Here is an 18550-nt window from a genome sequence, read left to right on the forward strand (position 1 = left end):
AGCAAGTCATCCTCGATTCGAGGGACTGCCTATGATGGGAACTATCAAAAGCCCATAATAATCTTGATTATATATTATAACTGTGGATAAGAGGGGTACCAAGCTCTGATAATGAGCTTGCCTCAATCGAGAAAGGCTTATTATTGAAATGTTGCTAACTGGCAGGCCGTTTGTTCGATTAAAATGACAACTGGGAGTCCCTGGGCCAAGACCGCCCTAAGTGGAGTAAGTGCATCCGAGAGGGCGTTGAGCACCTTGAGTCTCAATGCCAAGAGCGTGCAGAAATCAAGCGCAGGCAGTGGAAAGAGCATGCGGCAAACCAATCCCACCCACCCCTTCCCTCATCTGTCCTACCTGTGACAGAGTGTATGGCTCTCGTATTGGACTGTTCAGCCACCAAAGAACTCACTTCAGGAGTGGCAGCAAGTCTTCCTCGATTCCGAGGGACTGCTCATGATGATAAATCAATGGATTGAAATTTTCAATACTCCAGAGAGCAGCCAATCAGTTGCTATGGCTCCTCAGGGTATGGGAAATTCGAATTTGCTGATAACTCCCTCACTGTGTAAGGTGCCTATGTCTGATTCCTAAATAGATTGGTAGAATGTTTTTCCTTTGCGACAGAAGGTTGTGGGGGCAAACTCCACTGCAGGGTTTGAGCACATAATCTGGCTGCCACTTCAAAAATAAAGAAAGATTTGCATTTATATGAGGGCGGCCATGCATCCCCGTTTTTCAGGGACAGTCCCCGAGCAAACAACGTACACGTGAGAGTCCCTGGTTCAGGAAACTTGTCCGAATATGCGTGGGTTCAAATCAGAAGCCATGTGACCTCGAGTTCCCCTGCGGTCAGTCAATAAAGCGGGCGTGGCTGTGCGGCAGAGCGGGTTTTGATTGGTGGTGGGGATGTCAATCTCCTGTTTTCAACCAGTCAAAGGGGGTTAACTCACTGTAGGACTTTAATTTTGCAGAGGTATGCCTGCTCCGCTCCCCCCCACCCCACCAAATCCCCGGATATTCCTATGAAATTTGGTAAAAGCGAGGGTTGGCCACGGAGCCAAAATGTCTGAGTAACGAGGGCTGCTGGTAACCGAACTACTGAGCGGCAGCTGGAACCAAGCCGTGTGGATGTGTGATCACATGAAGCTTCACGGCCTCGGCTGGTGTGGGCGGGTCTCGGGCTGTGAGGAGTGGGAGGAGCTGGTGATTGTAGCTGCTTTTTACAGGTTCAGTTTGCATCAAAATAACAAAACTTCTTGCCTCGCAACGCTGCGCAACCTACACTTTCCGCCTTGGCTACTTTGCTCTGCTCCACCCTGTGTGTCTCCGGATTGGGTTTAGAAAATATGGTTACCCTGATTTATAGTGCCCTTCACGGCCTCAGGAAGTCCCAAACTGCTTTACAACCAATTATGTACTTTTTGAATTGTAGTCACTGTTGTAATGTGCAGTGCAGTGCTGAGGGAATATCACATTGTCTAAGGTTAGTCTTTTGGATAAAATGTTAAACTGATGCTCGCTTTGTCTGCTCAGATAAATGTAAAGTTGGCACTATTTGGAGAACTAAGAGTTCTCCTCATGTCCTGCCCAACATTCCACCTGCTTAACTGGTTATTCATCTCATTTGAAGTGAATAGTACAGATGCATTTAAGGAGCAGTTAAATAAGCATATGAGGGAGAAGGGAATAGAGGGTTATACTAACAGTTAGAGGAGGAAAAACGGGAGGAGGCTCGAGCGGAGCATAAACGCCGGCATAGACTGGTTGGGCCGAATGGCCGAGGCCCCATCTGCACTCTCAAGTGGACGTAAAAGACCCCATGGCACTATTTTGAAGAAGAGCAGGGGAGTTATCCCGGTGTTCTGGCCAATATTTAGCCCTCAATCAGCATAACAAAAAAAATTATCTGGTCATTATTACATTGCTGTTTGTGGGAGCTTGCTTGTGTGCAAATTGGCTGCTGCGTTTCCTACATTTCAACAGTGACTACACTTCAAAAGTACTTCAGTGGCTGTAAAGCACTTGGAGACATCCGGTGGCTGTGAAAAGCACTTTAGTCTTTCTTTAATTTGCTGCTTGTGATTGTCATGTATTTCACCATCTTGCAATGACGACAAGTATGCAACTGTAACTCATGCATACTGTACCTGTACCCTTGTAATGCACACCCTGACCACAAGGAGTGAGCTCCTCACCTGGGCTTCCAGGTATAAAAGGGGAGGTCCCACCCAGGATCAGCACTCTTTAGTCCTGGGAATAAAGTGAAGGTCACAGAGTGACTGTGTCTGATATAGCCATGCCTCGTGTGAGTTTGTAACAAGGTGCAGCGACACCACAGTGATAGTGTGCAAATTAACTGCTGTCAGCATCATCATCATCATCATCATAGGCAGTCCCTCGTACCGAGGATGACTTGCTTCCAAGCCAAAAAGGAATGAGTTCACTGGTGTTTCAATGAAGGACCTAATATTCCAGATTCTGAATTACATATTGAAGGGTGGAAGATGCCTGTGCGTGGATTCTTTTAACGTGTGGTGGCCGTTGCATACCAGCCACCACATGGGCTTGACAGAGCTAGGTCCTGGTCCAGTGGCAAGAATTGACCAAGACAACTGGAGATCAGCTCTGTCCTGTGTTTACATAACAGCAGCAGCTGCATTTCAAAAACAATCCATGAGTTGTAAAATGCTCTGGAATGCCCTCGGGGCACTTACATAAGTTCCTAAGCCTCCTGCTGGATGACCAAAAAAAAACACATTAGGATTTATTTATTTAAAATCTAGGCTGTTTCTCCAGCAAAAAAACTCCAGTGCACCGAGGTAGCCAGTGGTGCTAGGCCCAGGATTGTGGTTTATTTTTTGTGTGGGCAGACTATTGTGGAGGCTGACTGCCTGACGCCTTTAAATGGGAGCCACGTCACGGCGGCGGGCGGTTAAAGGGGAGGTTGGCGGCGCCGAGTGAGCGACAGGCCGCGGCTGCGCTGCTCCTGGGGCTTCGCAGCAGGTCAGTGGGGCGCGGGCTACCGGGCTTGGAGCCGGCCGGTGGGCGGGCAGGAACAGTCACCGCTTGTCCCGAGGTGAAGTATGGGGATGCTCCCCGGACTAGACGGGCCTGCTCGCGTCCTGTCCCCGCCGTGCTGGTTCTTCATGGCAGAGCGAGCTGGTTAATTTATGAGGGAGAGGGTTGGTGTATCTGGGCCTTGAGGCCCCGGCCTCGATTTTAGCGGCGGCGGAGGATGTGCTCCCTCCCAACCCGACGGACAAGCGGCATTGAAAGGCGCTGCCCCCCGCCCCCCCGGTGGTTAAAGGGGACGTGTATAGTGGGTGACCCACATGGGTGGTGTTTGGAGAATTGGTGAAACCGCGCACACACACCGCTTTAGTTTAGAAGTACTGATCCTTTCTCCTCACAAGGCTTGTCTGGGGATCCTGTGGCCCCCATCAGTGGATTAAGCTTTTCTTTTTCTACTTTAGAAATCCGACTGCATGCTGCCTGTGAACTGATGGGTGCTTTGAGTCCCCTTCGCCTGGTTTTCTAGGTGAAATTATATTGCACCGGATTACTGGGATAAAACCCCCTACAGCCATGGATGGGATGTGCATTTCCAAGAAAGCATTTGCATTCATATAGTGCTTCACAACCTCAGGACATTGCAATGTGTTTTGCAGCCAATGAAGTACTTTTTTTTTTTGACGTGTATAGTCCCTGTTGAAACAGGAAACGTGGCAGCCACTTTGTGCACGGCAAGCTCTCTCAAACAGCAATGTGAAAATGACCAGATTAGCTGTTGGTGAGAGATGAATATTGACCCAAGTTAGTGGTGAAAACTCCCCTGCTCTTCAGATAGTGCCTTGGGATCTTTTACATCCACCTGAGAAGGCAGAATTGGTTTAACGTCTCCTCTGAAAGACAGCATATTTGACAGTGCAAAGGAGCTCCGCTCCTCAGTACTGCACTGAAGTGCCAGCCTAGATTTTTTTTCTGCAGCCTTTAGATTGGGGCTTGAACTCATAACCTTCTAACTTCGCAACATAGGAACAGGAATAAAATATTCAGCCCCTCGAGCCTGCTCCACCATTCACTCAGATCATGGTTGATCTGTACCTCAACTCCATTTACCCATCTTGGCTTCATTTCCCTTGATAATCATACCTAGCAAAAATCTATCTATCTCTGCCTTGAAAGCTCCAATTGTCTCCGCATTCACAATCTTTTGGGGAGAGAATTCCACATTTCTACGATCGCTTGTGTGGAAAAAGTGCTTCCTGACTTTCCTAATTAGCCTTGCTCTAATTTTAAGATTTGGGGGGGAAATTGTGGTCGGAGGCTTCCTTTGGGGGTCCCGGAGGAACGTAGGATTCCGGTTGGAGGCCTTCATTCGCTGCGCAACATACAGGGGGGGACATGTCTTCCAGATACGTAAACATATCCTGGACCACCAATCCCAATGTAGTATTCTCAATGATAAATGCGAGCTCTGATTTTACGAGCTATCAATGAGAATACCTCCTAAAACAAGAAACACAACACAATAAATTTAAAAAAAACACCTCATATTTAAAATTAATTTAGAAAAAAAATATTTTTGGGATTTAAAAAAAAAGTGCTTTAATAGGGTTAAAAATAAACTGACAACGGACAGGGTTTTTAATATAAAAATGAATGATTAAATGTAATTTTTCTATGGTTTCAAACTCTTGCGCTGATAAAAGTAGGTTATGCGCCTTCTTTTACCAGCTATAAAAGTTTGAAGGATATTCGCTGGGCGAATAGCTCGGGGATGCGTAGGATCTGTCAAAATCGGAAAAGCCGGTTCTCTGCACATGTGCATTGCAGGCTGAAAACCGGCTTTTTCGAGGCCTCACCGGGTGCGTGCGCACGCACTTCGTACACACCCAGCAAGGCCACAATTTTCGGCCCATTGTCTCTTCCTTCAACAAAAACAACAACCTGTCTTTATATAGCGCCTTTAATGTAATAATATGTCCCAAGGTGTTTCACAGGAGCGTTATAAAACAAAATTTGACAGGAGATATTGGGGCAGATGACCAAAAGCTTGGTAAAAGATGTAGGTTTGGGCATCTTAAAAGATGTAGGTTTGAGCATCTTAAAAGACGAGCGGTTTCGGGATGGTATTCCAGAGCTAGGGACTTTGGTCGCTAAAGGCAATGGCTCCCAATGGTAGAGCGATTAAAATCGGGGATGCTCCAGCACCTCTCAAACCTGCGACCTCTACCACCGAGAAGGACAAGATTCAAGAAGACGACATAGAAACATAGAAAATAGGTGCAGGAGTAGGCCATTCGGCCTTTCGAGCCTGCACCACCATTCGATAAGATCATGGCTGATCATTCCCTCAGTACCCCTTTCCTGCTTTCTCTCCATACCCTTTGATCCCCTTAGCCGTAAGGGCCATATCTAACTCCCTCTTGAATATATCCAATGAACTGGCATCAACAACTCTCTGCGGCCGGGAATTCCACAGGTTAACAACTCTTGAGTGAAGAAGTTTCTTCTCATCTCAGTCCTAAATGGCCTACCCCTTATCCTAAGACTGTGACCCCCTGGTTCTGGACTTCCCCAACATCGGGAACAATCTACCCACATCTAACCTGTCCCGTCCCGTCCCGTCCCGTCAGAATCTTGTATGTTTCTATGAGATCCCCTCTCATCCTTCTAAACTCCAATGTATAAAGGCCCAGTTGATCCAGTCTCTCCTCATATGTCAATCCAGCCATCCCGGGAATCAGTCTTAGGATAAGGCTGCACTCCCTCAATAGCAAGAACGTCCTTCTTCCGATTAGGAGACCAAAACTGAACACAATATTCCAGGTGAGGCCTCACCAAGGCCATGTACAACTGCAGTAAGACCTCCTGCGCCTATACTCAAATCCCCTATGAAGGCCAACATATCATTTGCCTTCTTTACCGCCTGCTGTACCTGTATGCCAACTTTCAATGACTGATGAACCATGACACCCAGGTCTCGTTGTACCTCCCCTTTTCCTATTCTGCCACCATTCAGATAATATTCTGTCTTTGTGTTTTTGCCCCCAAAGTGGATAACCTCACATTTATCCACATTATACTGCATCTGCCATGCATTTGCCCACTCACCTAACCTGTCTCAGTCAACCTACAGCCTCTTAGCATCCCCCTCACAGCTCACACCGCCACCCAGTTTAGTGTCATCTGCAAACTTGGAGATATTACACTCAATTCCTTCATCCAAATCATTGATGCATATTGTAAAGAGCTGGGGTCCCAGCACTGAGCCCTGCAGCACTCCATTAGTCACTGCCTGCCATTCTGAAAAGGACCCGTTTATCCCGACTCTGCTTCCTGTCTGCCAACCAGTTCTCTATCCACGTCAGTATATTACCCCCAATACCATGTGCTTTGATTTTGCACACCAATCTCTGTGTGGGAACCTTGTCAAAAGCCTTTTGAAAGTCCAAATACACCACATCCACTGGTTCTCCCTTGGCCACTCTACTAGTTACATCCTCAAAAAATTCCAGAAGATTTGTCAAGCATGATTTCCCCTTCATAAATCCATGCTGACTTGGACCGATCCTGTCACTGCTTTCCAAATGCGCTGCTATTTCATCCTTAATAATTGATTCCAACATTTTCCCCAGTACTGATGTCAGGCTAACTGGTCTATAATTACCCGCTTTCTCTCTCCCTTTTTAAAAAGAGGTGTTACATTAGTTACCCTCCAATCCATAGGAACTGATCCAGAGTCAATCGACTGTTGGAAAATGAACACCAATGCATCCACTATTTCTATGGCCACTTCCTTAAGTACTCTGGGATGCAGACTATCGGGCCCCGGGGATTTATCGGCCTTCAATCCCATCAATTTCGCTAACACAATTTCCCGCCTAATAAGAATATCCTTCAGTTCCTCCTTCTCACTAGACCCTCGGTCCCCTAGTACTTCCGGAAGGTTATTTGTATCTTACATAGAAACATAGAAAATAGGTGCAGGAGTAGGCCATCCGGCCCTTCGAGCCTGCACCACCATTCAATAAGATCATGGCTGATCATTCCTTCAGTACCCCGTTCCTGCTTTCTCTCCATACCCCTTGATCCCTTTAGCCGCAAGGGCCATATCTAACTCCCACTTGAATATATCCAATGAACTGGCATCAACAACTCTCTGCGGCAGGGAATTCCATAGGTTAACAACTCTCTGAGTGAAGAAGTTCCTCCTCATCTCAGTCCTAAATGGCTTACTCCTTATCCTAAGACTATGTCCCCTGGTTCTGGACTTCCCCAACATTGGGAACATTCTTCCTGCATCTAACCTGTCCAGTCCTGTCAGATTTTTATATGTTTCTATGAGATCCCCTCTCATCCTTCTAAACTCCAGTGAATACAGGCTCAGTTGATCCAGTCTCTCCTCATATGTCAGTCCTGCCATCCCAGGAATCAGTCTGGTGAACCTCCGCTGCACTCCCTCAATAGCAAGAATGTTCTTCCTCCGATTAGGAGACCAAAACTGAACACAATATTCCAGGTGAGGCCTCACCAAGGCCCTGTACAACTGCAGTAAGACCTCCCTGCTCCTATACTCAAATCCCCTAGTTATGAAGGCCAACATACCATTTGCTTTCTTCACCTCCTGCTGTACCTGCATGCCAACCTTCAATGACTGATGAATCATGACGTTCATCATCACCACTTTCCGGCGGGCAATTAGGGATGGGCACGAAATGCTGGTGTTGCTGGCGACGCCCACATTCCATGAATGAATTTTTTTTTAAAAGGCCAAAATTAGAGGAACACAGATCTCGGAGTAGATTACAGAGATAAGGAGGGACAAGGCCATGGAAGGAATTTGAAAGCAAGGATGGGAATTTTAAAATCGAGGTGTTGCTTAACTGGGAGCCAATGTAGGTCAGCGAGCACAGGTGTGATGGGTGAATGGGACTTGGTGCGAGTTAGGATATGGGTAGCTGAGTTTTGGATCACAAATTTATGAAGGTGAGAATGTGGGAGGCTGGCCAGGAATGCGTTGAAATAGTCAAGTCTAGAGGTAATAGGCATGGATGAGAATATCAGCAGGTGATGAGCTGGGCCTGGAGGAGATTAGAGGTAGGAAATGGCGAGGCCATGGAGGAATTTGAAAACCAGAAGTTTAAAATCGAGGCGTTGCTTAACTGGGAGCCAATGTAGGCCAGCGAGCAGGGAGCACGGGGTGATGGGCATTCTTTCTTCTTTTTGTCGGTGCGTAGCCCATTCTGTTTCCTTTACATTGAAAAAGCCGGTCATGGGCTGCGCAGGACCGGCAGAGAGGTGCACGACTGGTTATAGGGAATGTTGGTGATGGGTGAACAGGACTTGGTGCGAGTTAGGTCACGGGCAGCAGAATCTTGGATGACGTCAAGTTTATGGACGGTGAAATGTGGGAGGCCGGCCAAGCCTGCTTTAGAATAATCAATTCTAGAGGTAACAAAGGCATGTGGCAGGGCGTAAACCTGACTGGAGGGATTCAAGCAGGAAATTCTGGGAAACATGGGCGCGGATTTGGGAGACGACAATATGTTCAAGGACTTTGAAGAGGAAAGGGTTGGAGATTGGGCAGTCGTTTGCAAGAACGGAGGAAATAGTTTCTGTGCATGTACCCTATTGAATCCTTTAATCTTTTCAACACCTCGATACTCCAGGGAATACAAGCCAAGTTTATGCAACTTGTCTTATAAGTTAACTCTTTAATCCTCGGGATATTATGGTGAATCTGCACTGCACTTTTTCCAAAGCCAATATATCATTCCTGAGGTGCAGTACCCAAATCTGAACGCAGTGCTCTAAGTGGGGTCTGACCAAGGCCCTGTGCAACTCGAGCATAACTTCAGCCCTCTTGAGATAAAGGCCAACATTCATTAGCCTTTGATTGTTTTTTAAAATTTGTCCACTAGCATCAAATGATTTGTGTACATGGACTTCCAAATCTCTATTCCTCTACAGTTCCTAATATCTCACCATTTTCGGAATCCTCTGATTTAAGAACATGAGAACATAAGAAATAGGAACAGGAGTAGGCCATATGGCCCCTCGAGCCTGCTCCGCCATTTAATACGATCATAACTGATCTGATCATGGACTCGGCTCCACTTCCCTGCCCGCTCCCCATAACCCCTTATTCCTTTATCGTTTAAGAAACTGTCTATCTCTGTCTTAAATTTATTCAATGTCCCAGCTTCCACAGCTCTCTGAAGTAGCGAATTCCACAGATTTACAACCCTCTGAGAGAAGAAATTCCTCCTCATCGCAGTTTTAACTGGGCGGCCCCTTATTCTAAGATTATGCCCTCTAGTTCTAGTCTGCCCCATCAGTGGAAACATCCTCTCTGCATCCACATTGTCAAGACCCCTCATAATCCTATACGTTTCGATAAGATCACCTCTCATTCTTCTGAATTCCAATGAGTAGAGGCCCAACCTACTCAACCTTTCCTCATGTCAACCCCTTCATCTCCGGAATCAACCTAGTGAACCTTCTCTGAACTGCCTCCAAAGCAAGTATATCCTTTCGTAAATATGGAAACCAAAACTGCACGCAGTATTCCAGGTGTGGCCTCACCAATACCCTGTATAACTGCAGCAAGACTTCCCTGCTTTTATACTCCATCCTTTTGCAATAAAGTCCAAGATATTATTGGCCTTCCTGATCACTTGTTGTACCTGCATACTAACCTTTTGTGTTTCCTGCACAAGTACCCCCAGATCCCGCTGTACTGCAGCATTTGGCAATCTTTCTCCATTTAAATAATAACTTGCTCTTTGATTTTTTTTCTGCCAAAGTGCATGACTTCACACTTTCCAACATTGTATTCCATCTGCCAAACTTTTGCCCACTCACTTAGCCTGTCTGTGTCCTTTTGCAGATTTTTGTGTCCTCCTTACACATTGCTTTTCCTCCCATCTTTGTATCGTCAGCAAACTTGGCTACGTTACACTCAGTCCCTTCTTCCAAGTCGTTAATATAGATTGTAAATAGTTGGGGTCCCAGCATTGATCCCTGCGGCACCCCACTAGTTACTGGTTGCTAACCAGAGAATGAACCATTTATCCTTTTATCTTTCCTTGGTCAATGTGGATGACCTCACACTTGCCCACATTAAACTCCATCTACCAGAGTTTGGCTCATTCACTTAATCTGTCTCTGTCCCATTGCAACTTCCTGCACTACTTGCTGTCCCTCTTAATTTAGTGTCATCCGCAAACTTGGATATAAAACTCTCTCTTCCTTCATCCAAACCATTAAAAAAATATAGTGACCAGTTCAGATCCCTGGGGAACACCACATCACAACCTGCTTAACTGAGTTCTGCTGTCTTGTGAAATGGCTCACCTGTTTCCAAGTTTTTTTTTGCACCCTTTTGATTTGAAAATGTTACGCAAACTTATCATAGTTCATGTGAAAAAGGACAGGGAAAGGCCACCCGCTCAGGGACCAAACTTCTTGTGTGCGATTGCTGCAACCACTGAAGGGTGTCACGCCAGTTGAAAATTGACAATCGACTTTGTTTCAGGCCTGGCGAAGTACACATCTGACAGGACAGCCGAGAAGCTGCTATTCACATTCCGCTCATGATCCATTCACATTCCATCCACTTGAGTGGTAGAAAATATTTTAACATTCGGACCACCTGCCTCTTGGTAAAGAATTTGGGTCGTCTTCAAAGTACCACGCCCGGTATGAAAGAGCTGCTTTGATGTGTGGTATTGTGAGCTTGCTGAGAATGGTGTCATTGCTGCAGTTTGCCCTAATCTGGAGTATCTCTCTGCTTCAGTTTTTTTGGTTTTCACATCACAGTCGAGATAAGACTCCAGAGTGAAGAAAGACAAAGCTTGTGCGCTCATCAAAGTTTGTTAAAGGTTTCTGAGAAAGACTGAAGATATTGAACGCTTTCTTATTTTAAAGCATTGTGTCCATTTTAAAGTATTGTGTAAGTTAAGCATTTTAGATGCTGTATTCCTTTTGCTTCTGTGTAATTCTAAAACTTGTAAATAAATTTGCTGAGATTTAGCCTGAAATATATGGTCTGACAGCATGGTGTTTTCTGCCTTTCAAAAGTGAGCATTTTTCAGCATGAAATATTATTGTAAAAAGAGTCATTGTTAATCTTGTGGCATTGCTTATCCTTTTCACGGCACGCATAAATGTAATTTTGAGCATGAATAGGCTCGAGGCATGCAGGTGGTGGTGGAAATTTTGGCTTTACTGATATTTAGCTGGAGAAAATTGTGCTTTATCTCGTTCTCGATGTCAGACATGTAGTTGGGAGCATTGCAGCAACCTTACAATCGAAAAGTTTGTGGAGCATGAGAAGAGACAAATAAATAGTTATGGTCATGCAGAACGTCTCGTGACTTTGACTCGGGCAGTCTCGGTACTGTGGGTGGGGTGGAAACTGCATCTGAGGGTCTTGACCTGGGAATGGTGGGAGTGAAATTGCAAGGCAGTGATTTCAAGGACTTTGGAGAGAAAGCGAAGTTTGGAGATAGGGCAGTTGTTGGAAAAAATGGAGGAGTTAATTCGTGCTGGATGAGGACAGTGTCCGAGGATCGAGACAGGATGAAGTGTAGAACCAAAGTTGTTCCTGCACTCCAGGATAATCTTGCAGTAGGGTGAGGATTTAGCTGTAGCAAGAGAGTGAGTGAGGTGGCCAAGTTAGACCTGTAGTGGACATTCAGGCCAGTAGCTCACTCTGTATTCACGCTTGGATGTAAACCCCTCTCTCCCTTATTTATGCCATTAATGTGGCTGTTGTTATTGCGTGAGGAATGGTATAGATGTGAGACTCCAAAATTTGGATGAAGATGTGGTAAGCGAAGTCAGTTGTGAGGAAGTGTTCGTGTTGTGGGTGTCAGGAAAAGGAGTCACAGAAAGAGAACCTGGAGGAGTTTGTACCAAGAAGCAGGATAGGTAATTAAAAGGAGTTGAAAGGATCGGAGACGACCTTATTGATGACCTGATTTTTGAGGCTGATTGTGATGACTAGGTCAAGGGGGTGACCATTTGTGAATGGGGGGATAAGATTGATGGAGGGTGAGGAAGTTGGTTCTGGAGTTGCCGTGGAGGTTGACGTCGCTAAGGATGAGTTCCCTCTTGGCACAGATAGTGAGGAAGGCTTGGGATAGCAGTAACAGTAGGATCTGAGGAGATGGGAGGTCTGGTAGAGGGTGAAGTGTTCGAGCCAGATGAGGATTAAGCGAACAGGCCAAGCTGAGATCTTGGCAACAAGTATAGATTTTGTTTCAAGGGCGAAAAAGCAGTAAAATATGTGGAACAATAAAATAGATGATGATCGTGAAAATGTAAAGAGCATTTGGAACCATTTAAAGTTCTGTAGTAAGTGTTCATTGCAGAGTTGATTGCAGTAATAAAGCTACCCTGACATATAAGCTTTAGTACTGTAATATATTTAGAGATTGTTTCAGCATCATGGTTTATGAACTAAAAACTTAGAAGAACGATCACCCAGGGGCACAGACCTAGTAAGCGATAAACCATCACCAGGCATGAATCATGATTTGTTTCACTCAGCTTCCAGAGGGAGGCTTTCAACAAGTTACTTTGTGAAGTAACCCCATTTGTGCTCCTTTCATTGATTTCCCCAAGGCTTTTGGCACAGTGCCTTCATGAAGCTGCAAGCCATGGGAGTATATGGCAGACGAGAGACTCGAATCGATAACTCATCTCTCAAGTTATGCATTGTCGCCCATCCTGCATGAAGTCTTTAGCAATGTGTGGGTTGGTATTGGAAGGGACGACCTTGAGCGTCTGAGCATTTCTGGAAGTATTGCAGTGCTTGTTTTTGCAGATAATTTGTGTTGGTGCGCTCCCCTGGCGATTATTGCATACTGATTCAGCACCTTAAATAATGGTACACTAATGCCTTATGCTGGGGATTTGCCTCAAGTGCGGCTTTATAACTTTGGGTCAAGAGGGGATCTGAAATGTATTGAGTGGCAGGTACAAGTTGCATCTGTTGATTTGATACCAGTACCAGGGGTTCTGATCAATGACAACTTCAGCCTGAACATAACCCTCTGGAACCATGCTGAGAAGGGTGCTTTATTCTTTCTCGCCTTTCTTCAATGGCAGTACATTCCCAGTGCAGGTTAAACTCTGAGCATAGAAGATGTGTCGAGATTGTTCTCCTTTGAGAGCAACAGAAGGGCTTCCTCAAGCCCCTGTGTAAGATCCAAGACCAAGGTGTGAGATGGCTTTATGGCAAAAAGGAGAAAAGGATGTCTGATGGGGAGAGCTCTAGGTTGCAACGAACTGTCCGAGTATCTTGGAGGGAAAGTTAGCATGACAATGGTTTCATCTCTTAGCTAAAGCCCTTCACGTGAAGACCTGAATTAAACTGCTGGTGAATAAGCCCAGTATGTAGCACTGAATTTGGGTGTCTAGAAATTTAAGATGGCTGCCATGTCGCCAGCTTTCCTGTGCAGATCCTTCCACTACACTGGAGGCCTATGTTTGTTAGAAAGACGATGAAGAAACATGGAACAACAGCAAGGTTTTTTTTCACTTGTTCCTGGGATGTGGACATCGCTGGCGAGACCAGCATTTATTGCTCATCTCTTAATGGCCCTTGAGAAGATGGTGGTGAGCCACCTTCTTGAACCGCTGCAATCCGTGTGGTGAAGGGTACTCCCACAGTGCTGTTGGGGGTGATGAAGGAACAGCAATATACTTCCAAGTCAGGATGTGTGACTTGGAGGGGAACGTGGAGGTGGTGGTGTTCCCATGCGCCTGCTGCCCTTGTCCTAGGTGGTAAAGGTTGCGGGTTTGGGAGGTGCTGTCGAAAATGCTTTGGTGAGTTGCTGCAGTGCATCTTGCAGATGGTGATGTTTGGAGGCTGGGTATGAGAACAAAGGTTCAAGTATCTAGGGTTCAGTGCCAACCTGCTTGAGTTGCAGAGCAGTAAACTGATGCTACTGAAAGTCTGCATCACCAATGGGTATAGTGAGTATCCATGATGTGAATCACTGAATCGGGAAGACATTGGAGGGATGTTTCCCTCCACCTCCTGTGGTCAGAAGTAATAAAAGGAAGAGAACAATTCAAGTTCATAGTCAATCGGGATGGGCTGCTGAGAGAAAGGCCTAGGCAATTTATTGCAAGACTAGTGCCCATCCAACCTCTAAGCGTTGGTCTCTGTAACATATGCCCCTGTGAGTATGCTCACAAGGTTGTAGAGCTGTTGAGTTGGGAGTGGCTTATCCAGTCACGTGATGTTCACAAGACTCAATAAAACCCCAGCCAGTTGTGTTCGGGGGATCCACGATGAGGCAGGTGGATAAACTGGTAATGTGTAGTGTGATTGTTAAACCACATTTGCTAATAAACCAACTAGTTCTTAATAGCAATATGTTGATATGAATTCTTAAGCTAAGAACCCATGAAGCAAATACATTACAGTCTTCTGATGCTAAGACAGATTTATTTTTCTATTTAGCCCACTAACAAGGATAAGGTAGCATGGCCTATTTTTCTTCTTCGCAAGAAAAGGTGTGACGTGAAGTGAGATGATTAGAACTGTTGCCCAGTATGTTCACTTGTCTGTAAAATAAAGCAACTTCTGACATCATCTTACTGAAGTGTTAGTAGCCCGATCAAAGATCAGAGCGCACATGAGGGCATGTTCAGGGGTACTAATGTTATGTTCTATTCTGTAATACTGGATTGGCTATTAGTGACACTGACTGTAATTCCAGGAATTTTGCTTGTGTGAAATATGTTAACTTGTCACATCGTAAAGTGGCAGGTACAGGTTTCTGGCTGTGAGCAATGTGAGATCAAGAGATTATTTGATGAATTGGATATAATTGGTGTAATGATCTTGTTATAAATCAGCCTACCCTCTGACTAACCTGTTTAGCTTCTATTTATTTAAAGGTCTTTTTTTTTATCCCTTTGTCTTGCAGATGAGTACCTAACTAATGAGAACTTTCCATGTGCAGACTGTTTTCCCACTTTGCAAAACTTTTGCTTAAACTAGAGAGGATTTGTCCAGTACGGAATCAACTAGATAAGTCTGTGTTCGAAAGCCGAAGCAGCTGCACTTTACTCCTTGAACTCCCCGTTCCATATTCTCAGCAAGTCCGGCTTGTTCATCCCTTCTCGGTACGTTTGGCTGTGAGCGAGAGCTGGTCGTCAATAGAGCAAGTCCTGAGACGGTGCGTTTTAAGCCCACTTGTCGTGACTTTTTGTTGGGTCCCCAGCTGCCCATTTTGCAGGTCAGAAACAGGAATGTCTATGCAGCGATACTGCGTGGACTATGCCAAGCGTGGCACAGCTGGCTGCAAAAAATGCAGGGAGAAACTCCCAAAGGGACTGGTACGGATTGGGAGGATCATGCCGAATCCCTTCTCAGAGGCGGCCGAGATGAAGGAATGGTACCACATCAAATGTATGTTTGAGAAGCTGGAACGAGCCCGACTAAGTACCAAGAAAATCGATGACTTGACGGACCTGGAAGGTTATGAGGAACTTCAGGATGCAGAGAGGGATCTGATCAACCAGCATATTAAAGGTCAGAAACCAAGAGCTGGAGAATAGATTATATTTATATAAATTCACACAGTCTGCTTCGCTTTCTGCTTTAAACTCTTGAGCATCCAATGCCTTAATATGTGCAATATACTCCTGTCATGTGATAAGCTGGACAGATCTGAAGACCCATGTTTGATCCTTAGTCCGTATTGAGCAAAGGCTGGGACATTGCAATTGACCACAGTGTCCCTGGGCTAAAGGGTTGGGGAAGAAAGAAACCACAGTTCCTGTCCCTGATCACTATCCAATAACCCTACCAGAAAGCAGGGATGGATGTCTGGTGAGAACAGGATCCGGTCTAGTTGTTGGTTACTCCTGTCATCAAATAGCCATTGAGCATTTGGCCTCTGTGCTCGCACATTGGAACAGCCACTTGCGTGAGGTTCCAGACCATTCCCATGGAACTACATTGCTAGTAGGGCCAGCTCCTTCAGCAGAAGGAAGAAAATGGGAGCAAGCTGCCTGCCTGTTACCCTGCTCAGGAATGCCAGTGTAAATATTGATGATGAAGTTCAGCAAATGCAGCTGTCCAAGGCACTGCTCTGGCTGTACTAATTCCTGAACCATCAAGGGATCATTTACACGGTGACCCACCTTCCCTAGTTTAAAAAAAAATGTCCAGCGGTCCAAGGGGTGAGTTACTAGGTCGGTAAATGTGTTTATGGGAAAAGTACTAATGCAGCTTTAATTTTTTTTTAGAACTTGCAATCAAGAATGGCTTATTATCTGCAAAACTCAAGCCCTCCCAGAGTAAGCCAGCTGCAGTTACTCCATCGCCTCGTAAGTTCTCTGGATTCTCTGGTAAGGACACCCACCTTGCTTTACCAATAGTCCGCCTGTGATAGGAATAAATGGTATGATATTGTTTTCCTATATATTGTCGGCTTTAAATGTTTCTTCTCTATCGGGAGGGAGCGAGGAGCTGAGGGTAAGGAATGCCAGGGTGCTGCAGTACTGTTGAGTTTGAGGTTATTCCTTGCAGCACCCAGAACACATCTATTGGTAGTGAAGAGGTACTGTATCTTGCAGGGTAGCTTGTATCTTATTGACGTTTCAAAATTTTTTTTGGGCTATTGTTTACATGTAAGTATTGGCAGGCTATTCAACAGTGGTAGACAATGTAGCTGGATTCTACTTTGTTCTCGCCTGTCATTGGCACTGCACTTTCTAGCAGGAATCACCAGATAGTGATCATGAGTGGCACCTTCTTTCTCTAACCAACCCCCTCCACAGCATGGAGTGCCGGAGCTAATTTTAGCCAAAAACAGATTACCTAGAAATTTATACCATTGCTTGAGATTGTTATTATGTTTGATGACTGTAATATAGGCAATCAGTCATAGGCGGTCCCTCGAAACGAGGATGACTTGCTTCCACGCCAAAAAAGGATGAGTTCACAGGTGTTTCAATGAAGGACCCGAACTACATCCTGAAGGGTGGAAGATGCCTGTGCGTGGATTTTTTTAACGTGTGGTGGCCGTTGCACAGCAGCCACCACACGAGCTTGACAGTGGCAAGGATTACCCAAGACGACTGGAGACGATCTCTGCTGCACGGACCTGCTCCTGCACTTCAAATGACTTAATTGTATGTGAAGCATTTTGACAAGCTGCAATAAAGTGATTTCTTTACCCAGAGAGTGCTTAGAATGTGGAACTTGCTACCACATGGAGTAGTTGAGGTGATACTGTAGACGCATTTAAGGGAGAACTGGATAAGTACATGAGGGAGAAAGATATGGTGCTTGAGTTGGATGAAGTAGGGTGGGAGGCAGTGTTCCCTTTAAGCTGCGCGACTGCGCAGCTGTCTCGAGGTCCCGCGCAGCTGTCTCGAGGCCCCGCGCAGCTGGTGAGTCAACTTCACAATGCAAAAAGAGCGCATACACGGATGTTTGAATGAGCCTCACAGCCCGTTAAAGAGGCTGCACGGCCCAAAAAACATTAGGGGGAGGCTTGTGTGGAGCATGAGCAATGCTGAGTTGTCAAAGCTAATACCAGCATACTCCAACACTAATGGATCTTTTTGCAGCATAGATTTTATTAACTTCAGTACATCAAAGATGAAGTTGATAACATGGAGAGGCGTTTATCTGATAGGTGTCTGTATTAAAATAATACATTGGTGTAAAAGTTGGATAGCCAGTTGGTGAAAGATAGAAGACTAGAACCTAGTCAAGCCTTTATTTACAGAAATTCACATTACATACTGTGCAAGCCCTGGATAAGCTTGCAACCCTTCCCCAGCCTACTCCCATATACATATCAGGAAAGAATGAGCAGGCTCGGTCTCTTTTCTCTTGCAAAAAGGTGACCTAATAGAAGTCTTTAAAATTATGAAAGATTTTGATAGAGTGGATAGAGAGAGAATGTTTCCACTTGTGGGAAAGAGCATAACCAGAGGCCATCACTATAAGATAGTCACCAAGAAATACAATAGGGAATTCAGAAGAAAATTCTTTACCCAAAGAATGGTGAGAAGCAAATAGTATAATGCATTTAAGGGGAGGCTAGACAAGCATATGAGTGGGAAGGGAATAGGGGGTTATGCTGATAGAGTTCGATGAGGAAAAACGGAAGGAGGCTCGAGTGGAGCATAAACGCCGGCATGGACTGGTTGGGCCGAATGGCCCGTTTCTGTGCCGTATATCCTATGTTATCCTATGCAATAAACACCAGCATAGACCTGTTGGGTTGGATGGCCTGTTTGTGCTGTAAATTCTGTGTAAGGTGCTGTATAAATGCATATTTTTTCTTATTTAAATAGATTTGGGGGGAAATTGTGATTGAACTGAGTGTAAGCACTTTTTATTTTGACAAAAAAAAGATTCACAGCATGTCAGTCAGCATCTGCAAGGGAAAGGTATGTTAACATTTTGGATGGGAGGCGGTCTGATGAAGGGTATCACTCAAATTGTTATCATTCTCGGGTAGGCACTGACCTGCTATGCATTTACAGTAACTGATCATTT

The 18550-nt window shown here is 45.3% G+C and overlaps 1 protein-coding gene across 5 annotated transcripts in view; it reads left to right on the forward strand.

The window, feature by feature from the left end:
- The first annotated feature begins 1153 nt into the window (after positions 1–1153).
- The window catches only part of lig3 (ligase III, DNA, ATP-dependent), a 67826-nt gene continuing 50429 nt past the window's right edge, over positions 1154–18550 (forward strand). The window contains exons 1-3 of one of the 5 annotated variants that reach the window (XM_070857296.1): positions 1154–1226; positions 14955–15562; positions 16282–16383. In XM_070857296.1, the coding sequence (XP_070713397.1) occupies positions 14983–15562; positions 16282–16383 (682 nt within the window). In that variant the 5' untranslated portion in view covers positions 1154–1226; positions 14955–14982. The other 4 variants (XM_070857292.1, XM_070857295.1, XM_070857293.1 and 1 more) reach the window with 4 other exon arrangements.

This window comes from Pristiophorus japonicus, chromosome 16 (assembly GCF_044704955.1).
Source record: "Pristiophorus japonicus isolate sPriJap1 chromosome 16, sPriJap1.hap1, whole genome shotgun sequence".
Lineage (NCBI taxonomy): Eukaryota > Metazoa > Chordata > Chondrichthyes > Pristiophoridae > Pristiophorus > Pristiophorus japonicus.